We start from the raw sequence: 26,626 nt of genomic DNA on the forward strand, positions 1-26,626 counted from the left end.
GGCTCCCTTTAGATACAGTTATACACAGGGTTGATTTAAGGTCATCTACACATGATCAGTAGTCTGAGCTGCATTTTTTACAGTGTTAAATGCTCAATACAGTACAACAGCAAGAGCATTTACACCTGTGGGCGAAAACCGGCCCACCAGAGGGTCCAATCCGGCCCGTGGGACGACTTTGACTTGTTGTTTGTGTAATGGTTTTGCTGTTTTGTTTCTGGTTTTTGTTGTTTTGTGTCTACTTTTTGTCTCGCTTGTGTTGTTTGTCTTCTTTTTTGTCGTTTTGTTTTTCGCTTTTGTCATTTTTGGTCTCATTTGTGTCATTTGTGTAATTTTTTGTCTCATTTTTGTCAGTTGTCCTTCCTTGTTTCGATTTGTAACTTTTTTTTGTTGAATTTATTGTTTCGTTTTGTGTCGTTTGTCTCATTTTTTGTCATTTTGTGCCTTGTTTTTAATCTTTTCGATTCTCATTTTTGTAATGTGCATTCCGTGTAATGTGGAAATGATAAACTGAGGCTGAATGTTGCTGAAATTGAACTTATTTTTCTTAAGAAATGTCAGGTTGTTCATAATATTTTGTACAAAGATAGTTCCTTAAATATGAACGTGATCAGAATGTACTTTTTGCACTAAAAAAAAGGGAAAAATTTAAGTTGTGGCTATTTATACATCATTTATATTGTGATTTTACTGTTCTGGCCCACTTCATATCATATTGGGCTGAGTTTGACAGCCCTGATTTCCACAGCGGGGGTGTCATTGTTTGGGGTTATGGCAAAACCGGCCTCAGCTTTGGCTCCAGTGAAACATGATGCTCAATCAAATACATGGCGTGGACCCCATATGACTACAGTTTGCCCCACTTTCCATCATAAAAGAAAGTTTTTCTTACAGTATTATTATTCTCCGTGCAGAGTTTTTGCATCTGATAATCCACCTTGGCATCATAAATTGCACTTTATTATCTCCCTGGCACCTGAAGCAACTTTTTTATGACTAAGATCTGTTTTTAAAGGCAGCGTGAACAGATGTCTAAGCCTCTGTCAGTCCCTCGTAATCAGACTGGGTCACCGAAAAGCAAAAATTCTAGTAATTTCATCGTAGGACCAGCGATGAGGTGTTAAATCTGCAGCCCCTGTTGGCTCGTAGCAGTTTTGCCTGAAAAATCATGTGAGAAAAGCCTCAGGCTACGCTCAGACCAACAGTATCTGTGGCAAATAACGCAGCATCTATGGACTTATTTTCTGATCTTTATTCAAGAGCGTGGTCCTTTAATTTGGGATCATTACTTCTTTGCTTTGCAGTTGAAATTTGTGATGTTTTCCCTCACAGCCCTCCCTCCTGCTCACAGCTGTTTGTCTGATGTATTGTTGCTTTCACAAATGAGCTGTGTTTGAGTTTAAGTGCATCTTCTCACACTCAGATCGCTTCGATGCATTTAGAAAAGTCCGTCTTGCAGATTTGAGCTCAGAAAAGTTCCATAAAAGGCATGTGAGTGCACGTTTCCGCTACATGAGCAGCTATTTTTGCAAATAAGGATTCAGTTCTGCAAGTTTCGTGCAAATCAGCATATAGTTTCGGCATTGTGTTTTATTCAAATGCTTGTCTCTGAGCAGATATGTTCGTCGTCTTTAGCCGTAATGTTGAAGTGGGTGTGTCTTTAAGGGAGTCTGCAGCCAACAGATGGACCCTTCTCAGTTTATCCAACAAACGCTACTATCATTGGCATTCATTTGGCACCGGGCAGATGGAAACTTCAGAGTTGGTCCAGAGTCCATGTCACGGAGGAGCGAAACAAGGAGCTGTGAGATGAACTGAAAATACACAACAGGAGGTTCGAAGTCGCCTCCTGAAGTAACACAGAGAAGCTGCGAGGATCTACAGTTGTTGCATCGAGGCTCGGGCCAGAATGGATCGTTTTATGCTGAGAAAGTAGCGGGCAGATAGAGCCTGAGTTTCCCCCTTTGCTCTCCTCTAGAATTCTCCCACTAACAAGGAAGCTTCATCACATATTTTTACGCTGGCAGAGAGGATGCCAGCCCCCCTTCATCTCCCACACATCACCCCTGGCTAAAGGAATGTAGCGGAAAACGAGGGACTCGAGATAGAAGATCAGAGGCCTTAATATGAACCACATTGTGTGTTGTTCTCCTGTTTCCCATCTCCTGTGTTCTCCGCATCAGGAGTGAAACAGCCTTTGATGAATATCTACAAAGAGATTTGAGACTTATAAAGCGCGGCAATTTAGCCAGGTATGTTATCTTAAGCCTGGTAATTTGGGAATTGAATTCACTCATCGGGGGAGCCAGGGGAGCCGGGAGTCTTTATCTGGCTGACTCACATCAGGTCTGTACATTGAAATGCAGGGTCTGGGGGCGATCCAGTCAATAACTGACCACATCTTAAGACTGGGGGTTATCACATCTCTTATCCGGCTCGCTTTTCTTTCTGCAGCAAAGCCTGTGAGAGTGTGAGTGTACTGTAACCATGCATCCAGTCCTGTCTTTCCCCTGAGTTACACATCTAATCACGGCAGCATCATCCCTCACCCCTAATTCTGTTGGCAGGGCCTGTCAAACAGCATACGCTGAAAGACGGGGTGACTTTGAAATGCTGCTAATGACCCTAGGATATAACTACCCTCTCTCTCGTTTTCACTCCCCCTCACTCTTTCTTTCTTGTCCACTCCTGTCATTAGCACTCGCGGTCATCCTCTGTCTTGCTCACCGCAGTTCTCTGGGTCTGCAGATTAGGAAATACGAGAGGGAGCACGGAGTCGAACATTTTCTCATGTTTTGGACAAACGAGGGAGCTAAGTTGTATAAGACCAGCTTCTGTCTAAAGCAGGGGTGTCAAACATGCGGCCGGTGGGCCAAAATGTCCGATCCAGAAGGTCCGATCCGGCCCGCGGGAGGAATTTGTAAAATGTACAAATTACAGAGAAGATAATAACTGCAAATTGTTAATTTGTAAAACTATAAATTTAAAATAATTTCTGGACCATGGCAGGTTTTGATCATAAAGTAAAATACTAAATTCTTCATTGTTCTTTTGTCATTTTGTGTCTCATTTTTGCAAATATTTTGTCTTTTTTGTGTTTTTAATCATGTTTTTTGTCTGACCTTTGCAATTTATCTCTTATTTTTGTTGTTTTGTGTTTCCTTTTTGTATTATTTGTGCTTTTTGTGTTATTTTTATCATTCTGTGTTGCGCTTTTTTGTTGCTTTTGTCTCGTTTTGTCTGTCATTTTTTGTCTCGCATGTGTCGTTAGTCCATTTTTTGTTGCTTTGTGTCTCGTTTTTGTGATATGTTTTCTTGTTTTTGTTTGTTTTTTTTGTCTGACCTTTGTCATTCTGATCATAAAGTACCATATCGTTCAGTTCCAGACAGCTGTGACTAAATGTTTTGTGTCTTTATAGATCCTCTGTGATCTCTAAGTGGTGATGTGTAAACGATAAACTGGGGCATAATGTTGCTGAAATTGAATCTATTTTTCTTAAGAAATTTCAGGTTGTTCAGGATGTTTTGTAAAAAAGATAATTCCTTAAATATGAACATTTTCAGAATGTACTTTTTTTGTTTGCACTAAAACAAAGGGGGTGGTTATATCTAGGTTACTACGCTGCTCCACTGGAGATCAAACTGGGTTGAATGTGGAACCTGAACTAAGATGAGTTTGACACCCCTGATCAAAAGGTTATTTTACCGCCCTACAGATTAGACACAGCATCCAAACAAACATTACGGCCTCAGACGGAAAATCACACAAAAGCAGAAATACAGTCGGAGGCTACTTCCTGAGCGCTCCGATAGGCAACACCGGAGCGTCGAAGCAGCCGGCTCAATGCCAGACCTATTTAAATCCTGACTAAACAAAGCAAAGGCAGCTCCTTATTGAGTCTGCCACAGGAACCTTCATTAACCGTGTAAACTCACCAAGAGAGCGTTCTGCTTTGAATAATTCTGCAGTCTGTTCCACGAAGAGGGAGACAAGTACATAAAGGCACTTTTGCCTAATTCAGCTCTGACCTCAGGGACAGATAACAAAAACAAATGCGGGAACTGCAGACAGTCATTTCCCACCAACTTCTTTTACGAGAGATAGAAGAAAACAGACCTAGAGTGGCTTTAGATATATGTTGATATAAAGAAAAGAGTGTAGCAGTGATGAGAATGAGGAGGTGGACGGGTCAAGTGTGGATGAAGGACAAAAGTACAGTCAGTGACGTAGCTGTAAAGTAGAGCGGCTTGGACAGGAAGGGATGGCTGGTGGAAGGTGAATATTAAACAAAATGGAAGCAACTTTTCTCTCCCAGCAAAAAAGAGGGAAAAAAACACGACCCAAATTCAACTTTACAGGAGCAAACCTATTGTATGTTTAAACCCGCTTATTCCTTTGCACAAGTTTTTCCTTCTTCCCAGACAGCCGTTTCTTTCCACTCAGCTTAAACAGCTGCAGAATCAAACTGCGAAGACTTTAAACATGCTTGAGATGAGCGATCCATCCAACAGAACAGCCCGCCAAAGTTATTTTAATAGAACCTGTTCCAACCAACTAACAGTTATTTTAATTTCCGATCAATCTGTTGAGTTTTCTCTTGACTAAATGTCAATCAGTAAAAGTCATGCAGAATCCAGAAAATGTGAAAATTTAAGGAGCTGGAGTCAGAGAATTTCGACTCTGGTCATTAAGTAATTACTAATTAATTTATTTGTTGACAAGTAATTGATTAATCAGTGGAGGTCTTGTACCAACCACAGTCACGTCACCCACCTCGTATCTTTGTTTTTTTTGTCTTTATGTGGTGTCATACTGCCAAAAAAGAGTCAAAAATCCAACCCAGTTACTCATGTTAATAATGCTAACACGCTCACAGTGACAATGCTAATATGCTAATGTTTAGCGGATATGTTTGCTGTTTTATTTTAGTGCATTAGCATGCTAATTAGCCCTAAAATGTTGTTCGTTTCGCAGATTTCCTGAGATGAGCATGAATGTCTAAACTCAGTTTCACGGCAGTCCGTCCAGTAGCTGCTGAGAAATTTCATCCAGAAGTTATCAAAGCCTTTAGGATTCATCCTGTGGGAACCGTGAGTGTGTGTGTAAAATTTAATGCCAATCTGTCAAGTAGATGTTACAGCAGATATTCCACAAGTTATGTGAAAGCTGATCTGTTGAAGACATCAGTGGATCACCAAAGTCAGTACGATTCATCCTCTGCTGACCATAAATGTGTCGGTACTGAATGTCATGGCAGTTTATTTAGTCCAAGAATCGTTGAGCTAAATTAACCAGTCTTTAATGTAATATCAGGATATTTCATCAAAATCATGTGAGTCTACATATCTCATTTAGAAACCTGCCAAAAATATCCTACCTGCTCAAGTGAGATTCTGTTAAAAACTAAAAATTCTGCACTTCTTGTTGCAGCCAAGAAGTCAGTCGTGTTTCAGCTGCAACCAGGAGTCACGCGGCAAAAATGAATTAAGTTTTGGTTAAACTGCAGGCAGTGTTCAGACACAGCAGACAGGAGGAACATATGGAAACAGATGTCAGTGGTAGATGTTTGTTCCAGTTTTGTTAACAACTGTTGACACTGGAAAAATGTTAGTTTTATTCTTTTTAATTTGTTTTTGTAAAATTATTAATCCAAGAAACTCAACCTTATTTTTTTTATTTTTGTGTGATTTACAAAATTATAACTTTCCTATTCTGCACGGGAGACATTTTTAAGTTCTCTCTACTTCTAGCCGTTGTTTTTCTGTTTCCACAGAAGTGCAGGATTTTATATTGTAGAGAAACATGAACCCAAAGTGAGTCAAAATGTGACGGGAGCAAAAAATAAACACGATCAGAAACTGCTTGAGGTTCAGAGAATTAAAGCGTTTTTATACTAATGATCATATAATACCTGAGGTTTGATGCAGACGCCAAAACACTTTGGTTGTGATGTAGAAGAAAAAGTTTTTAGAAGTCCAAAACCTTTAAAACATGTATTTAAATCAGGAGTTATTTAACTTTGAGCTGAATAAAAGTAATCGTCAAGTATTGTTGCTTTCAGGGCGACCATATGCCACCGTCATTAGGGTACATACCTCGTGGGGGCTAATTTCCTGTCCGTCCTCACCGCTCTTATTGAATAAAAGCAGAATGCCAAATAATATTATCTTTCCATACCTGGCTCTGCACAAACACGGACATGGAACGGATAAGTAGCTTTAATTAGGAAACATCCCAGTCTGCACACAGAGTTCAGATTGTGAAATATTCACACAACTAACACTGATATCCTTTGAAACTGGTCAGTAAAAAAAGTCTGCACGGCATGTATAATTTAATTGGATAAAACATACATATTAAATTCTCAGCAAGGTGCCAGAAGATGATGCCCTTTGAAGAAAAAAAACAGAAATATTTGCAACTTTCATGCGAGTGTAATTCCTCATAGCGCTTTTTCTCCCTTTTTTTGCCTGTTTGTGAGTTTGTAAACAGCCTGAATTTTGTTTTGTCAGCATTCGGAACACGTTTCAGTTGACATAAGGTATCTTGTGCAGTGTTAAAAACAGCTTGTAGGAGTGGGAGGGAGGAGTGAAGGATGTAAGCAGAGTTGTATCATCAGCAGAAGCGGTGTAAGGATCGTCAGCAGAGGCAGGCCAGAGAGGACTGTATGGGCTGCTGACAAACTGCTGCCTCACTCCCTTGTCCCTCTCTTCTTTTTTTTTTTTGGAAATCCCACTCTCTCTTCTCAACCAGAACACTTTTTCCTTTGTGCCACCCTCAGCCAAAGGTGACCTAATGAACTCCCCGATCCTGATCTGCTTACTCCACCAAACACTTTCCTGATGCAAACTTCAATCCTCAACTTTCAGCTGTTTTCCTTATTGATTCCAATCTCGGCCAAATTTATAAAAAGCCTCGCAGAGCAGAGCGGAGCGAGCGCAGGGGGGGGGAGCCAGAGAGGGCGGACCTTTGGAACCGGACGGGCTCTTCCAGTGGTTGTTGCCATGGTTTTTTGTTGTCGGGACAAACTGTCGGCCAGTGGCTGAGAGCCTGAGCTGCTGTTTGTTAAAGATAAGTGGAAAAGCCAGAGGGGGGGAAAGAGACAGGGGAGACAGACAGACAGACTCAGACTGGGAGCCCGGCTTCATTTTTTTTTGCCTTTTTTGACTCCAGGACACCCAGCTGAAATACATTCTCTACCTCAAAGCATCATCTGCCCCACTCTCCCCCTCAGTGTGGGGATCCCGATAGATCACGCTCCCCTCTTTAAACAGTTCACTGAGCCTTTCTCCTTGCGCTTTTGTGACCCACACACCTCCCTGCCCACTATCAAAGCTCCGTTGGCTGTGCACTGGCCGCTTTGATATGGTATAGTGTTTCTGGCAGCCTCCCTCCCTCTCTCTCCCTCTCTCTCTCTCTCGTTCTGCCTCTCCTTTTCCACAATATTGTAAAAGAGCACAGAGCGCCAACAGGGACCTGCTCACTGTCAAAGAGAAAAGACAGGGAGGCCTTAGAGGGAGTGAGGGAGGGACTGGGACTTCTGATCGAGGCAGCAGTGGAAGGAAAGGTGGACAACGGGGAGACAGCGAGTGTTTTCTTTATTACCAGCATAAATATCTATCAGATCTGTAGCACTATGCTTTAGACTCCACAGATGTTTTTAGAATGAGCGTTAACATTAATAGACAAAAGACAAATAACAGATGTAGTACTTGTGATCACTGTATCTTACATCTACAGGAGATCCTCGACTTGCATCAGAGTTTCGCTCCTACAGATTGATGCAAGTCGAATTTCGCCATTAGTCGGAACTCCAGAAAAATTGTAAACAAAGCCATCGATCAGTTCTTCATAAAAGTCATGAATACCAATGACTTTCGTGCATGTATGAATCATTTTACTAGAAGATAACAGAATATGTTCCACTGGTTTTGTTCCAAGTGTTTCATTAAATTTAATTTCACTTCCATGGTGTATTGCCCTGAAGGCAGAATTATTGATGTACTTTTATTTTGAAAATGCCTTTATTTTGAAATAGTCTGTCACTTCCTGTCTGCTATTTTGATGTTTAGCTTTACAAACGTACATGCTTTTCTAGATGCACGGCTTTCTACTTTTTAAACACTGCAGAGGCAATGTCGTAAGTAAATAACTTTATTTTTGGGCTTACTGGTTAAATTAGAAGGATTTATTTGCACGCGTTTATGCTGTTTTATTCTGTTTTTGTTGCAGTTTTCACTCTGTGTCAAGAGCCACAGTAAAGAAGTCAAGTTCGCTACGACTCACGATTCATTTTGCAAGTTTAGCTAGTTGGATAGCTGCAGACTTTACATTGCAGTAAAGACAGCACACATGGAGACAGTTTTACTTTTCTTAGAAGCATCAGAAGAGTCTGATTTACGCTTGGGAGCCATAATGAAGGGCAAAAAGTTAGTGAATGTATCCCAATCCAAGGTGGTGTATACCCAGTGAATGTAAACAAAGCCATCTTATAGCGCTGCGTGAAGACGTATTCATCCACTCCGCTCGTCAACTAGTTCCACGTAACCAGTTCTGACGTAACGCCGTAGGTTGAGGACGTCGTAAACCGAGGGTCCTCTGTATCTGGTGGTTCCAGGCGTAGGCTTTAACATGCTTGAATGTTTTAAGTTGCAGACTCCGGACAATAAAACTGTCCCAGTGCAAAAAGCTAACATTCCATCAGATTGGACGTTAAGACTGGATGTAAAGTTGGACAAACCCTTTGTTATGTCTCTTGTAGGTTCTCTGAACTGTAGTTTTGGGACTCAGTGTGTTGGCTCTGGCAGCTGATGGCCAATCCAAACCACTGTTGGTGTCTGAAAGACTCTCATGTGATGACACCCATGTTTCACCCAATGCAACAACACCTTTGATCATGCAGAATTTTTGGCCTCAAATTGTATAATGATTTATCCTGTGTGTAGTGGTCCTGAATTGGGTAAATAAGCCATAGAGACCAAAACTGTTTGTCATACCAGGCTGCAAACATGTTTATTTCTGCTGTAAAGTTGGTAATTTTAACATTGAAGTCTATGGGGAATGACTCGCTTTTGGAGCCAGCCTCTAGTGGCCATTCAAGGAACTGCATTTTTTGGAAATTCTGCAAAGCATAGCTCTGCTTCCTTTATAAGTTGAAAGAATAATTATTTCTCTGTTTGAGAAATATGTCTGTTTTAAGAGTTAAATGTAAAGTTTGGTGAACATTCAGCCTCTGCTTTAAAGCCGATTAATTATCAGATGTCTAGCTTGTTTTACACAAACACACAGCAGCACAAAGGACAAATTGTTGTTTGAAGGATAATGATAGATGTAATTAATTCTGAAAGGCAGCTTTTACATTTGTAATTGTGCAAGATTCAGTAGGCTAATGCGAAGCTAACCTAATGGACCAGCTGAGATTAGCTCCAACTGGTTGGTCCATGTGCTCTCACTGGTCACCAGCATTACTGCCATCAGGAAAAATTAATCCATTATTTTTGGTCATGAGATCAACAGTTCTATTTACAGAAATCTCATGAATCTGAGCTTCAAGTCTTTTCTTAGCGCTTCTGCATAAAATAACCAGGTTAAAATTATTTGATGTGCTTTAAATACTAGCTTTGTATGTTTATTTATAATTCATTTGGGCTAATGAGGCTAACAGGCAGAGGGCATTCAGTGAACTGTGGCACATTTGGTTTATCTGGAGATAATGAGCAGACCGAGTGATAGGTTGAAGTGTAGGTACAGTTTTAGCTGATCGTGGTTTTCTTCGGTTGACTACATGCCTGATAATTTCTCCCTTGGCACCAGCTCTGTACTGAAAGAAAACCAATGAGGTGGTTCGCAAAACTACTGTGAGCATGACTCAGTAATCAGCTGATGGTTTCACTGGAGGACCATTTTTAAATTACAAAACCACAGAAAATGTGGAGGGGTTTCAGCGGGGGGAATGTCTTATCTTTTTGCAAGCGCACGCTAACGAGGAAACATCCAAGAGTTTGTTTTGGGCCTTTTGGTGACATTAGTCATCTGAAACGACAAAAGAAAAGCAGGGATTTGTGCCTTGAGACGCCTTCTGTTTTGTCATTATTGATCTTCGCTCATAAGAAAAGAGCAAGAACAGACAGCAGATCCAGCAGCAGATTATACGGCCTCTTCGCTTATCAATTGGGGCTAGTTTAGAAATCTGGGACCAAATCCAAGACAAAACCTGGCTCTGTCGGTGTCCAGTGGTAGTAATAGTAGTAGTGGTGAAGCTATTTTTTTCCACCAAGTGTGCGAGAAAACAGCGGACCGACTGAGGGAACGTGCACGGACGTGTGATTGCATGTGGGCCCGTGGTTTGTCACGGCCATTACCGTGGACGTCTAGAGCCTTGGGCCTGGGCTTTTTTTAAGCTTGACCTCTCTGTCACACTCAGTCCAACATGCACACACACACAAACACACACAGACACACAAGTCACCTTCAAGCGCAGCCTCAGTTTGCTTTTGTGAGTCTGTGTGTGCACGTCTGAGTCTGATTGTTCGCCATCCTCAGAGAGCGAGGGTAAGCGTGACTTCATGATCGTTGGCTGCTGATGAATCACATCAAACTTACTCTGTGTTTGCCCGATGCAAATGTCTGTTTGCTTTGTTGGTTAGCCTACTTTGGAGGATGGAGGCTATGTGTGTGTGTGTGTGTCGTCTTGAATTATTCACTGGCAATATTTGATTTTTGTGTTTTTTTTCGCGCCATACATTACATGCATCCTGGTGTTGTTCCTACAGTGGCCCCATTGATGCGCCTTATGTTATCATTTTTCAACTTGAAAGTTCTGGGGCTCGGTTCCCTTAAATACACTGTATGTTATGCGCTTGTTATCTGCTTAGTTGGTTTGCCAATATACAGAGGGGATAATGTTTAATCCTTTGGCTGAACAGACTCTCAACTCAAACTTAGAGTATTACGGGTGCAAAGCAAAGGCCTTGACCTCGTTTACCATAGGCGCTAATAATTAAGTGTCTCATACCATCCACGTACATTACAGCTGTGGCTGATTTTGAACTTGGGGCTTTATACTATGCATTTTAATAGAGCTGCAGCTGATTACTCCATTCATTTCTCAATCATTTTAGATGTAAAATGGTTAAACAATAACATATATATGTATAGATGAGTTTCCCAGAGGTCAAGGTGGCATTTTAAAAGTGGTTCAGTTTTCAATTACTTAAAACAAGAATGCACTGAATGCTCACATCTGAAAGGCAGGCACCAGTGAATGTTTGACATTTCAAGTCTTGTCAGCAGCTCGGCTCGATGAGGGTCAGTCTACCCGACGACTGACCAAAGCTGTTAAGATTTTGTCCAAAATTTAATTCCTCAGAGGTTTGGTCATTAGGAAGGCTGCACACTATCATTATTTCTATCAGTATTAAGATCACGATTGTTTATCATGATTATTCACTGATTTTAGAGACACATTTTTTTGGCTGCACTTTATAACAAATAGAGCACTGCTACATTCCTGCTAAAGTCCATATTTTTGCATCAAATTCAGACTTGGCATCTGTGCACAGAGAACATTCTAGTCTCCACACAGTTTAAAGAGGGAAATATCAGCCCTCTGATGTCAGACTTCAAGTGATTCTACATGGGCTGTTTTCTGTGAGCAGTTTTCTCGAAGTCGAGGTTTTTAAAACCTCAGTCTCCACATTTGATCATGTTCATTAAATTGCTGGAAACCGAAATTGTGATCTCAGTTTTTTTTGGATTAACTGCGCAGCCTGAGTCAGTCAGCTCCGTCTCTCGCTTCACCAGCAGGTCAGAGTTTTCACATTTATGTAAAATATCAGCGTCAACATCTGTCTCACAGATTTACTCACAATTTAGTCATTTCGCCATCAGGATGATGTGTAATACCTGACACCAGTCAACCTCAGCTGTGCTTGTTTAATGCTAAGTAGCAAATAGCATGCTAAACTGAGATGCTAGCATGCTGGCTTTAGCATGAAGCTGAAATCATGCAGGTTCTGGAATCACATGAAAAGTTAGGATGCCGTAATATTACTGCATTTTGCTCTCAGAATAATAGATCACAACACGGGAGGTTCTGATGTTAATCTAAGATGTACCGAAGATGCATCACAATATCTGTAGCTGAAAAACTGAGGCTCCCTCTGAAAATGAGTCACTGTTATTCATCTAAGCAATAGGAAAATAAAATAAGGTTATTTGTTCTATCATTTATTGTGTAAATCTATCAGATTATGTTAAAATAATAAGGTTAGGACTCCACACTACGTAGTAATCAGTGAATGTGTGTGTGTATATATATATGTGTGTGTGTGTGTATACATACATAAGGGGAAAAATTGAAAGGATTGTATTCAACATTAAAAATGACCAAACTGTCAAAATGAATACTGTTTAAGGAGGTTATTCTTCATATTGTGATTTTATTGGCACCCCAGATTCTTCCTCGTCTGATCCATCGAAACCTACCCAGGAAATAGTCTGATTTTATAATAATAGTAATGATAAATTTTATTTATAGTGCACTTTTCATTTAGGCAAAATCTCAAAGTGCTACATTGAAAATATAACAAGGATTAAAACAAAACAGTCATGTGAAAAACAAAACAATCAGGTGAAATAATAATAAAAATAGAAACCTTTTAAAAAAGAATAAAGTCAATTAATGCATATTATCTATTCATTTCATGTCACAAACAACTAAGAAAAACTGTGATAAACATTTTCTTCCTTCATTGCTCACTGTCATGAACGATATTATTAACCTGTTCAATCTGTGAATTCCATTAAAACCTGAGTAATTAAAAAAAAATCTGTTGCAATTTTTAAAACAAACAAGTTTAGCATTTTAAAAAATGATTCAGCAAAAAATCTAGACGATAATATTTAGTTTTTGAGTGTCTGCTTTGCAAATACTATCCAGTCATGTGTCGGCTTAATGAACAGCCGCTCTGAATACATGCGTGTGTGTGTGTGTGTCTGTGTGTGTGTCTGTGTGTCTGTGTGTGTGTTTTGGTTGCCAGGCAGCCGAGAGCAGCAGCCGGGACAGCGAGGTCAGCAGCAGTCCTCAGGGACGCCCCGACCTCTGACCTCTATTCCATAACTCTGTGCTGCTGTGGATGACATAAAAGGGAGACACAGGCAGACCTTATGGGATGTGATCGGTCTTGCTCTCCATCCTTAAAGCCCTCTGGAACCCTGATATTTGTCGTTGGGGGTGGAGGGGAAGCAGGAAATACTAAAGCCGGCGTCGGGGTTGGGGGGTGGGATGATTTCACGGGTTGAAAATGGAGAACATCACAAGGCTTCTTACAAGCGCTGTTGACATATATGTAGCAGAAGTTATTATTTTTTCCAGTCTCTGAGAGAGTTCTCATTTTCTCCTTCTCTCTGTTGGTCTTCCTCTCCCCTTCCATCCATCCGGCGTATGTGTAGGAGGGATAAAGGTCGTCCTTTTGTCATCAAAACTCCAGATTAGTTTTGCCTCGGTGCATCTGACTCTCTGCTTTATCACTGTGGCCAGAGGAGCCACAAGGTTCAGCTCACCCCTCTGCAAAGTAATAACTCCTACCAGCCGCTGTTCCATTCTTCACCGCTATCTTCTACACTACTATTACGACTCCTTTCTGGGGTGGTGGTGGTGGGATTATTTTCATGGCGCTGGCTTTATTGGGCCGTACAGTGAAGACTGACAGGGAAGCGGTGAGCAGCAGGATGTGACATGCAACACATGTCAGGAGCTGCGATCAAACTGACAAAGTTGTAACAGTTGCTTCAGTCCGCCGGGGCCCGGAGCCGAGCACAAATGAGCCGCTGACAGCATGTCACGAGCCTATCTTAGTTTTATTTTAATATTCCTGCATTGATGTGGGTTTTGGGGGTTCTGTAATTTGATGACTTGGGGATTTTCGCTGAAAGTCGGTTTGGCTAATAACGCTGCAGTACGAGACGGCGAAATGAAGGGCATTATTGAAACGTTTCTCACAAAATAAAAAGGAAAAAACGGCTGCAAGTCAGACAGGAAAAAGCTGCCAACGGGGGAATGGAGATCTTCTGAGGATTACGTAAATGTGGCGTGTGATTTAGACAAGTATCTGCGAGAGCATGAATGCGGCGTAAGATGATTATGCTGTCAATTAGGCCACATGAATTAGCTTACACCCTCTCCGCTCTCAGAGGAGTTTGTTAACCTTCTCCTCTCCATGTAAAGACTGCCGGCCTCCGTCTGAAGGACTTCAGAGGGTCACAGGTCAGCGGGGTTACGTCAAGGTCATTGGTGGTTTTCTAAATCAACATTTCCTGCTTTAAAAAACAAACAAACTAATTCCCTCTCATTAAAATCTGATGCTTGATTTCTCCTCTGTTCCTATTTCTGAGTGGATCATGTTAATTGATGCACTATTAGCGCTTGAATTTAAAATAGCCCCTCAGCTCCACTCCATTTTTTTTCCTTTTTTTTTGCCGATGTGACAAGAAACAACGACGTATTGATTTTAAAAATGTTTCGCTCTTAATGGCACACGCATTGATATCGGAGACTCCACACGGCTGGAAACAAGCAGCAGACGGAGGAAGGAGACCTTTAGGTTTGTCAATATTTTGTCAGACTGTCGGCGAGGAGCGAGCGAAAACATGATTGCTCCAAAAATATGTTTAGCTCAGTTTTTTTTTCTAAAATAGGGGTGAAAATTGCAAAGTTGCAAATTTGGCGCGGGTGTACCACCTCACAAGTGGGACTAAAATTGGACTTTGAGGCGTTGGAACGCTCAGTGCAAGGTTGTATATTTGTGTTTTATTAATTATGTATTCTAGGAAAAGTACAAAATGCACGAGGGTTTATTGTTTACCTTGAAAATAGTCGTAAAACAAACTCTTTCTGAGCCTCAACTGGTGGCTCAGTCGTCATTTTCAGTTAAAGTTAAGGATAACTTGGGATGTCGATTATTTATTTATAGAATTTCTTGCACAGAGATAATAAAATGAATGTCCACTTTGTGACTCTAGAGTTGGTTAACGTTAGGAAATAAGGAGAAACGCCTATTTTAGTAGCAAAATCCAATATCCACAATTCTACAAATTCACTGCTTTGTCTGACCAAAGTCCATTATTTCAAGATGTTTGAAGCAGAAGAGGCAACAAATGCTTACATTTCAGACACTGTAATGAGAAAATTATGTTTTTGTCCAATAAATGGCAAAAATGTTTGCAGATTATTGTCATTTTCTGCTGATCGGAATCCAGTTAATCCACTGTTAAGTTTCACCTTGCAGCCTTGAAGACTTATTGCGGTTGACTGACATATTTTTTCAAGGTGAATACCAATTACAGACAAATGTTTGAATGACATCTTCTAATGAAACTGAAGAATTAGCTTTTCCTCTACAATCAAAGTTATTTATCATCATTAAATAATTGGTAGCATAATCACAAGTTTTTAAGTTGATTACACTTACCAACTAAATCCTACCAAAATTTCCATAATTATGAACACAGGTTTTTAAGGAGACAAATATTTTAAAAATTAAGTTGCTTAACTGTTGAGTGGGCTTGAAATCTTGACCTGAAAATGAAGAAAAATAAGACTATCCACTCAAATTTCACTGGGTTGCTCCAAATTTTAAATCAACTGAGTGTTTTTCACACTCAATATTAAGTTAACGCAGCATTGTTATGTCAAAATAATAATATTTCCCACTTAAATAGCTTATTTAGGTTGTTAAATTACATATTTTTTGTGTCCAGATGGAAAGAAGTGGCTGCATTAGAGCCAAAGTGGCGCATTATTAAATTAATACTATAATTTATTACAAAGAAAATAAAATGACAGTACCAGTAATCAATCCATATTGCTAATTCCTCTGAATAAAGGACTGCTTTAATTGTAGAGTCTGAGGAAGTTTGAATGTTCTTATTTAGAAGGTGCAGACTGCAAACAGAGCCAGTGTGGCGTCGGGGTCACGGCGAGAACCGACACAACGCCGCACTGATCTGAGCCGCTGTGAGTTGTGTCGGTGTGCGCAGACTCTCGCACGAGCACGAGACAGACAGTCAGAGAGCGTCCTCGCGGTCCAATGCACACACACACACAAATGCAAGAAAAAACACATGCGCACGCTAAGCCAAATGTGGACATGCCAAACAGAGACGAACACAAATCAAAACAAAGCATGCAAACACAAAAGAGATCCAGAGAATGAAGAAGACAGAGAGAATAGCACAGTCCCATCTGTCAAACAAATGTGAGGATGCTTCTAACGCGCGCGCGCGCACACACACACACACACACACACACACACACACACACACACACACACACACACACACACACACACACACACACACACACACACACGCATGCATCCACAGCGAGCATCATTTAGTCTGAACTTGAGCGATATCTGCCTTTGTCCTTTAGCAGTCGGTCCTGAGGGGCCGCTGTAGAAGTTGCATGGAAGTTTGTTTAGAGCTGAGCAAGTGTGTTAAGCTTTATGAGAGCCCATGGGAGACATGGTGGCACAAACACACACACTCACACACACACACACGCATGCATCCGCTCATATACACACGTACAACACACTCAGGCACGAGGCTTGGGCGGCAGCTCGCAGTGGCCCCAACCAACAGTGAGGAGTTTGTTGTCATAGCAACAGTAAAATGAGATGACTTTACTGTCAGCCGTAATGTTTCATGGCCCCCTTGCCGCTATGGCAACATAACAAGGAGGAGGAAGAGGAGATAGAGAGAAAGAGAGCATCAGAGCGCACATCTCTGCATTCCAGTGGACTCCTACTAGGAACAATGTCACCACGATGCCCTTTCTTCCCTCTCAAGACAAAACACACACACACACACACACACCGTGACAAACCTGTCAAACACACACTCGTACAAAGAGACGCGCACACCTTGAAAAGCCTGTCAAACACTCCGCTTCCAACCTCGCCCATCCCTTTGATTATGTGCTCACTATTTTCAGCTTATCGTCACCGGGGCAATTTAAATTCATTATGCTCAATGTCAATATTGGTGCAACAACGGCGTACCTCAGACAGGTACAGCTTGTTGAATGAGCGTGTGCGCTGTCAGACAGCGTGAGAAGTGAACAGAGAGGGAGGAAGCGGAGATGAGATCAAAGACGTTCAGCGTCCCCCCCCCTGCGCCGTGGAGACAGTCGGATGGAGCAGCGAGGTGACTATAGGCTGGTCGGCTATACGCGGAGCAACAGCGCAGCAGCCATACATCACAGTCTATATTTAGCCTGGTCCTTCCATTACAGCCTATCAACGCTGCTAAGCTGAGTTATCCACGCTGCTAGAAAAAGTGGAAAATAGGTGGAAGAGCACAGAGACGACAGAGGGATGTTGTTTTGCTCTGTTGCCATGGGGACACGGCGACCGGCGCTTTAACGAACCGACAGTTGTCGCAGTAGAGCGAGTTGCCATGGGTCACAGCTGTCAGCCAGTCGTGGAAATTTGCTGTAGTTCTTAGTTGCACCATGGGGTGGAGCTTCTTAGTGTTTATTGAGATGGATGCGTGTATGCTGATCGCCTGAAAGCGTGGCATCAAATAGAGCACCTTGAACTTTCTAGCATCAAATTGTGCTAAAGGTGTCTGGTTTAGCCGTCAATCTGAAGCTAATGCTAAGCTAGTTTCTACTGATCTACGTAAGTCGATTTTTGTCATAAGTCGGACCGCTGACGAAAATATAAACAAAGCCGCTACGTGCATCACGATGTCGATCAGTTCTTCGTAAAAGTCATAAATACCAACAACTTTCATGCATGTCGAATAATTTTACTAGAAGATAACAGAATATTGTAATGGACTGATATTGTTGTTGATGTTGAGGTTTCAATGTTTATTGTTCAGTTCCAGATTTACCTAATGTCAGTGAACGTGCCATGTTTAGTTAGCTCCCCTCTGATTGGCTGAGAGTCAGCAGTAGAGAGAGCTGGAAACCGCGACTAATTCTGGAGCTAAGTTGTGGGGTTTTTCTACTTATTCTAGAGCTAAGTTATGGGTTTTTTCTAGTTATTCTGGAGCTAAGTTATGGGGTTTTTTCTAGTTATTCTGGAGCTAAGTTATGGGGTTTTTCTAGTTATTCTGGCGTTGGCTACAACCCACAGTATCCTGTGTGAAGGTTCAATAAACCAGCAGAGAACCAGATAAAGTCTCACTCATTCATCACAGAGGGTCGCTACAATATGTTGACCTGTTTTTACATCATGACCCATATTGGTCGGTGTTTCTGTTCCCAGCATTTTATTCTGTCTAATTTCACTTCCATGGAGACGGCTTTCCTTTTCTTCCAAGCATCAGAGTTTGACTTACGCTGGGAGCCGTAATGAAGGACAAAAAGTTAGTGAATGTAGCACAATCCAAGGTGGAGTACAACCGGAGAATGGAAACAAAGCCGTCTGATAGCGCCACAGGATGACATATTCATCCGCTCTGCTCACCAACTAGTTCCACGTAACCAGTTCCGACGAAACGGCGTAGGTCGAGGACGCCGTAAACCGAGGACCCCCTGTATTTTCAGATGCTAAAACAGTGGAGCTGTAGTTACGTGCTTCCAACAACATTCAAACTAAAGTGCATCGTTGAGCGTTTTTTTTCCCTGTCGGATGGAGCAGCGAGGTGACAGTAGGCTGCCCCGCCACGTGCACGTGTGACAACGGTGCAGCAGCTATACATCAGATTTCTATATTTAGCTCCGTCCTTCCACTACAGCCTATCAGCGCCGTTAATTTATCTACGCTGCGAGAAAACGTGACCAAAAAAAGGGAGAGATAGGTGGAAGAAATAGAAAACAGCAGAGGGATGTTGTTTTGCTCTGTTGCCATGGGGACACGGCGACCGGAGCTGTAGCGAACTGACAGTTGTCATGGCACGGCGGGTTGCCATGGGTGACAGCTGTCAGTCAATCACGCAGAGTGAGGGGACAGATCGGCCGATGATCACCTTGGATTAGGGGGCGATCGCGGCACACAGGGGCCAGCCAGAACATATCTCCCCTTAATCCCTGTGTCCTAATGGTGCTGCTCTCTGCTGTGTGTGTGTGTGTGTGTGTGTGTGTGTGGTCTCATCTATGTTTGTGCGTGTCTGAACCTGTGCATGCAAATTTAGATTTTCTGTGTGTGCGCATCCCAGCAGCGGTGGTGTTTGTGTGTGTCTAGACTCTGCAACATGTGCAGCGTGAGTGGAGCAGATTACATTTTGCTGTAGCTGCTGCTTGGGTCCTTCCCACAGCTGTCTGTGCTAGAGGACAATCAAAGGCCCGGTTTGCGAGCCTTCTGATTGTGGTGTGATACTCAGACCCGTTTCCCCTTCAATTACCGCGCTCTGCCTGCGTGTAACGAGCACAGCATTGCTCTTATGTTAGCGGAACAACGGTCTGATTAGAATAAGGGATGGATTTGAACTTGCGCTCCAATTTGTTGCTTTCTTTTTCTTGGCACGTTTCCCGATCGTGATCATCTCTGCTACCAGACATCCTGCTGCGGAACTAAGCGACCATTGGACGCTGTTTGTAATGTTGTAAATTCCAGAATTGAAGTATTTTTTTCCTGCTCTCATTTATCCCACCACCCTTGACAATTAAATTTGCTCCTGCTGTAGAGATGTTAAATCACCGACATTTTTTGTGACCCTGTAACTATTAGACCTTTAGCAGTGTTCATATGTTATGACAGCAACCCCTTGTAATGTCAATACTTTGCTGGTACCCCGGTAATTAGGGGGTAGTCGTACAAGGCAGCATTTCCTCAACCAGTGAAGCACTAAATTTGCAGTACCAGTCAGAAATGGAGAGAAAGCCCCAGAGAGAAATGATGATGTATACTTTCCCCTCAGATCCAACACAGGCTAATTGGGAATGTGGTCAAAAATCTTGTTGCGTGCCTCCACCCTTTGGCCTTTAACAAAAACGAAGGCTTTATGTGACGAAGCGACTGGCTTTCACGAGCTGACCTCATTTCTTTTCTCTCTTTTTCCCTCTCTGCCTCCCTCATGTCCTCTCCTCTCTCGTCTCTCTGCTGTCTCCGTCCTCAGGAGTGAGCCCTGGGCTGGATGGGACCCACCATGCCCCCCAGTAAGAAGGCTCAGAGCCCCAGTAGTGGAGCCAGCGCCTCGCAGGGCATGAGCCCGCCATACCGGCAGGGGGATGCCGCCACGGCAGCATCCGAGGCCGAGGCGGCCGACCTTTCCCTTTCCCTGTCCGCCTCTTTCTCCAAGGCCGAGGACGAGGAGCTCACCAGCCTCTCCTGGCTCCACGAGAGCACCGACCTCCTCAACAGCTTCAGCCACTCTGGGCTGCGTAGCGTCTCGCCTCTGCAGGACCCCGACGGTCAGCATCCCCGCTCGCCCTCCTCCTCGTCTCCCTCCCCGGACGACCCCCTGCTTGGGGACGCACACTCTGCATATGACTTGGCGGCAGGCGCCAACCGGAAACCTCCGTACTCCTTCAGCTGCCTGATCTTCATGGCTATTGAGGACGCGCCGAACAAGCGGCTGCCGGTGAAGGATATCTACGGGTGGATTCTGGAGCACTTCCCTTACTTTGCCAGCGCCCCTACAGGCTGGAAGAACTCAGTGCGCCACAATCTGTCGCTCAACAAGTGCTTCAAGAAGGTGGATAAAGATCGCAGCCAGGTAAGGAACTTGCTGCACAGTATTTCATTTCTTTAAATCTCAGGGATGGATATTGGTTGATAATGCTCTTGGCGTCTTTTTCAGTTTATTTACTCTTCAGTGTTCATTGTTGTGGACAGAATCGGGTGTGAATTCAAGCAAGTTGTTGTTTCTCTGCAGCAGTTGTCCATTTTTTTAACATCATTCTAACCAGGAATATTCAGAGCTGAGCAGCAGGATGTTGTGTCGGATATTTTTACCTATAATGCCAGCTAATATTAGCTCGTTCGCTAAAGTGGAGACCACTGACTCTTATTACGACATATAATTTCAATGCTAATTTTGATGCATTTTTGAGAATAATTGTCAATGAATGTGAAGTATCCCAGTGTCAGACATTTTCTCAACCAGTGCTGCTGGAATATTTCTGAATATAGCCTCTGATTATTAACCCAGCCTTTATAAAAATGTGTTTTTGCAGAGATTCCCCTATCCCTAGATTATCACTTTTATATAAATTAGGCTTGAAATATTGTAAGATACAAAACCAGAAGATGTTTCCTGGATAGATAAAATAAAAAGTGCTGTCCTTCAGAGAGGTTTTAGCCAGAGCCAAAGGAAAATAACAAGAGCCAAACTGATGAGAACTGAGAATGCCTTTTCTTGTTTTCATGTTGTTTTATTTTCTCAAACATAACAGACATTTTTGTTGATCAAATCATCACAAATGACTGTCTTGCCTTCGATGTGTGACGTTGCTGTCGTGCTTAATGGGGATGCTGATGATTTATTGTTAATTGATTAATTGCTGGTATTAATTTATTTGATAAAAACACCTTGCCTGATGATCATGTAGAAGATGAGGGGCACGCAAGTCAGAAAATGCATGGATGATCTGCAGAAGCACCTGTTGGAGCTTCTTATTGTTTACTGAGATGCAGTTGCAGGCGTTTCTCAGAAAACAGTTTCACCATCAAAAAAACCCCAAAAAAAAACAACAGCGTGAACATCTTTAGGAACATAAACGAGTGGCCAGTGCATTGTCTTTAAATTTTCAGATTCAAAATTAAATTGAGAGTTCTAATTTTAATATACACAATTTTCCCAACATGCTACAAACCAAATCTTTATAAATCTTCTCTTCCATTCTATAAATATCCAGTGTCGGCATGGTGGGAATATCCTGTGACAAGCATTTCTTAGTTATGGATTTCTTACTTGCAACCAGCAAAATGCTCAAGAAATATTTACTATTTTTTCTCCATTCCTGTGGTAAACCTCCAAAATAAGCAGTTTTTATTCCAAATGGAATTACACATTTAAAGATGTCTTGCAGTGCTCCATGAGCATCATTCCAGTACTGCATAATATACAGGAAAATGGTTTGCACGTTGGTCTACACACTTTCTCCAACAGACAGGAGGAGTTCCATCATAGTGCGTTTTCTGACATGGAGTGATAAAGTTTCTTATCGAGGTATCCATCCATATTCCTTCCATCTTTACGCTGGAGTTTCCATACTGCAGTCCATTCCTCCTGTGTACCTCCTATCTGCTAACTGTTGCAGTCGCGACGATGAACTTTGCAGCATTAAGTTGTGATGAAGGCGTCCGTCGGTTGTCCAGTTTAAACTCATGCTAATGCTATGCTAGCAAACGCTAACACAGTCCGGAAGCTAAATTTGCAGCCACGGCATTTGTGGACAGATGTTCCAGCAGCTGGAGTAACGTTTGCTGCAGAGATTAGTAATGTTACAGGTTATTTACTGTGTGAGACCGCAGCTTGTTTGTCGTGTTTGATGCTTTAGGTTTTGCGGGGCCGATTGTTGGGGAGCAGTGGTTATTTTTATTCAGTGATCTGGTGTTTATTTTATCTGTTCTTCACCTTCTTGATGTAACCAGGTTGATTTTTGCAGTGAACGTTCAGTGTTAGTGGTTAGAAACTGTTCTATCAGCATATGGAAAAACATCCGCTGTGTTATTAGTTGTTCATGTGGCTGGCTATCGGAAACTGTTTAAAATTTGCATCCCTGCTTTGTGGTCAATCCCTAAAGGCCCGTTCTGAGCCAAGAAAAACCATGAAAACCCAACTTTGTGCATCTTGATCAATCGCAGACTCACTCTGGCTCCTGTCAGGCTTTTGGAAGCGCTCAAGGTCTTTTTCTTTGCCAGTTAGCATTTTTGAGCTCATCACCTTTGACAGATTTTCTCACTCCTGAAAGACGCCAGAAAACTGATTTTCATTCGTTAGGAATTTATTTCCTTCATGACAGCAGAACACGAACATGAGAAAGTCTTGGAGGTTAAACTGGGCTGAGCAAACACTTGTAGGGCGGATCGATTCTAAAAAGACGTGCTACACATTTTTTCGAATGCTACAAAAACCTGTAATTGAACGCTGTTTGTAGAACACCGTTTGACATGATTCAAAAAGAATATATGATGTTACAAACAAGCAACCTTTTAGAGCCGTGAAGATAAGAGGACCCCCACTGTTTGGAAACCTATTTTTCAGATACGTTTTTGTAGATATAGATCAGGGCTGTCAAATTAATTTTAGTTCAGGTTCCACATTCAGCCCATTTTGATCTCCAGTGAGTCAGAGCAGTAAAATCATGACATGATAACCTATAAATAACCAAAACTCCAAATTTTTTCTTTGTTTTAGTGCAAAACTGTACATTCTGAAAATAAAATACTCTACAAAAAGGCACAAAACATTCAGTCACAGATATCTGGAACTGAATGATGAAATATTTTACAAAAAAACAGTAAAAAGAGAAAATATTCAAAAAATGAGACACAAAATGACAAAAGTAAGAAACAAAACAACAAAAAATGAGACAAATGACACAAAAAAGAGACAAAAATTTGACAAAAAAGCTACAAACAGACAAATAAAACGGACAAGCGACAAAAACGAGACAAAAATGACAAAAGCGAGAAACGAAATGACAAAAATGATACACAAAAGGATGGATAAAGCAAACGGCAACATGACAAAAATAGACAAAAAACACAAGCGAGACAAAACGGAAATGCAAAACGACAGAAGCGAGAAACAAAACAACAAAATGTGAGACAAAATGACACAAAAAATGACAAAATAGCAAAGAAAAATCCAGTATTTTACTTTATGATCAAAACAACTTGTCATGGTCTAGAAATTATTTTAGATTTATAGTTTTACAGTTTGCAGTTAATGTTCTTTCTGGAGTTTTTGCACTTTGAGGGCCGCATTGGACCCTCTGGAGGACCGCTTTTGGCCCACTGGCCTCATGTTGGACACCCCTGATGTAGATGAACTGAGAACGGTAACAAGTCTCATCGTAAAAAAATGCAGAAAAATGTTTGTCTGTTGCAGATTTAGGAAACACATGAACATAAATCCAGTCTAAGAGAATTAATTATATACCTAATATAATTTTCAGCCAGATTTTAGAGCTTATTGTGTCCACTGACGGGAGCGTTCGACCCCCTCCCAGACTAACACTGCTTCTAATCATTGTTCATACATCACATTTCGTACACCTGAATCGCCAAATCTCTCTGTGCGTTCACGCTATCGTGTGTGGTTATGACTTATTTCACAGCCAGACAGTTATCAGCCGTTTGCAGGCATATCCAACTTGAAGTCAAACATATTCTCTATTTTGTCTACAGCTGTACCAGATTCGGCCTTATCAATAGTTGATGATCTCTGCTTTCATAGTTCTCTTTCACTCTGACGTTCCGTGCTTCCCCAGTGGGAACAGCATTTCGCTTTTGATTTAAGTCTTGATACAGTCTTTTATACTCGCTTTCCCATCCAGATTTCGCTCCATTAAAGACTCAGGGTAAACGGGGAATGAATCCCTCACTCAATTAGCGCTAAATTAATACTGGAGGATTTAATAACACAGATGCCAACAGACTTTAGATTTCATCTCGCCCGAGGGTGCTGGGGGTGGGGGACAAACACCGAGGATCAATGCTGGCTTTGCGTGTTTGGCTGATTGAGATTATACTGGGGGATATGAGAGCTCTTTATGCTTTCCTTGACCGGCGTGTGAATCTGAAATCTCCCTTTTGAGTTCAGTGAGCACAGTGTGTGTGTGTGTGTGTGTGTGTAGGAACAAAATGGATGAAGGATGAAGAGGACATGGTGTGTATTCATGTGTGCGTCTGACACACACCCTCACGCTATGCTGTCATCTGGCCCTTGACTACAACGGCACAGAGTTTCTCTTGTATACATATCTCCATAGTAACACGGTTGCAGTTGACATAAAAGTATGCTGTTGCTGTAGCAACGGGAAAACTGATTTGGCTTTACTGACTTAGGCGTGTGTGTGTGTGTGTGTGTGTGTGTGTGTGTGTGTGTGTGTGTGTGTGTGTGTGTGTGTGTGTGTGTGTGTGTGTGTGTGTGTGTGTGTGTGTGTGTGTGTGTGAGCTGGAAATGGGCACTGAGGTGTCGAGTCGGAGAGAGAGAGTGTGTGTCCTCGTCTTGTGCTAAATGCACATACGTGTGTGTGTGTGTGTGTGTGTGTGTGTGCAGCATGTGTAGAGGTGATTTTGGCAAGGACGGCTCGTCTTGTCTTCCCGTCGCTGCACACTGTTTAAGACAGCACGCTAATTAACCCTTCAAACCTATTCCCCTCACACACACGCGCTTCCAAACACACAACACAGGGCATGTCTGACACACAAACAAACAGCGCTCGCACAAGCACACGCATGAATGCTTTAAAGGACTCACGCGCACACACACATGCGAGCGCTGTGTCGGTGTAGAAATGAGGGCACATCTCTGCAGACTGTTACTCTACCTGCCAAGTGCTGTGCTTTATCTGAAGCTGCAATTACAGAATCTCTGTAATTTCACTCAGACTCTGCCATTCAACGCTTTTCACCGAGGATATCTGCATGTGAATGCACCTTTCTTTCCCCTCTGTCTCCCCCCTCCTGCTTTGCTTTTTTCCCTCTTTTCGTGTTTACGTCTTTTTAGAATCGAGCGTGCAATTACAGGCTGTGAGATATTTTTTTCTTTATGCTGCGTTATGTTTTACTAGCCGCTCGCTTGTGGAAAAAGAAGAAAGACAAGGGGATTTTTTTTCTTTTTTCTTTTGGTGAAGGAGAGGTCAAGTTATCGTTGCGAGGGATAGGCGTGCACGAGGAAGAAGAGGGAGAAATGAGGAAGCAGGGAGACACGGCTTACTGTGAACGCACCAAATTATATTTCCATCAATTTACAGAGGTGGAGATTAATATGACAGTGGCCTATTTGTTCCAGTGGCTGTATTTCTGGGTCATATCCAGGCAGATGACAAGATGGGGACTAGTTTAGAATAAGCTCGCTGCTCTGTGCATGTGTGTGTGTGCGTGCATGCGTGTGTGTGTGTGTGTGTGTGTCGGTCTTGCGTGTGGGAGTGCAAACTTGTGAGCATGTGAGAGTGTGAGTCCCACGGTTGCCATGGCTTTGTTTACAAACAGGATTCTTCGCTGTGCTGAATGACATGCCTTAATGACATGTGTTGTTGCCCTCAGACTTGTGGATCAGTGCAGAAGATCAGTGTTGTAACAGCACAACACACACAGATGTTCACACACACACACACACACACACACACACGCAAACCCAGCGATATATCTCTCAAAGCCTCTTATGAAATCACAGCAGAGAGAACAGGCAGTTTTGTAATCTAAGACTCACTATGAAGTCTCCTGGTGTTGCACTTAAGTGTGTCACCTCTAACTTAACCTTGCCCCGTTGGCACCAGAGGCGTCCTTCATTCTTTTACCTTTCAACGCTCGCCGCTTCACGAACCGCAGCATCTGGCCTGAGCGTACGTTTGGTTTTGATCTGCACTCGTCAGCAGATTGTTGCAGCTTCAAAACTGCCGCCGCTGGATGCAAACAAAAAAGGAGATATGATTGCATGGGAGTTCCTTTAAAATCACAAACAAATCATTGATTTATCCAAAGATTCTTTTGGTTG

At 42.2% G+C, this 26,626-nt stretch overlaps 1 protein-coding gene across 1 annotated transcript in view; it reads left to right on the forward strand.

Annotated features, from left to right (window-relative positions):
* The window catches only part of LOC110965788 (forkhead box protein N3), an 84,507-nt gene that overhangs the window by 17,860 nt on the left and 40,021 nt on the right, over positions 1 to 26,626 (forward strand). Inside the window, exon 2 of the mRNA XM_051936591.1 lies at positions 20,072 to 20,671. Within this exon, the coding sequence (XP_051792551.1) occupies positions 20,090 to 20,671 (582 nt within the window). The 5' untranslated portion in view covers positions 20,072 to 20,089. The remainder of the gene's footprint in view (positions 1 to 20,071; positions 20,672 to 26,626) is intronic.

This window comes from Acanthochromis polyacanthus, chromosome 16, assembly GCF_021347895.1.
Source record: "Acanthochromis polyacanthus isolate Apoly-LR-REF ecotype Palm Island chromosome 16, KAUST_Apoly_ChrSc, whole genome shotgun sequence".
NCBI classification, from domain to species: domain Eukaryota; kingdom Metazoa; phylum Chordata; class Actinopteri; family Pomacentridae; genus Acanthochromis; species Acanthochromis polyacanthus.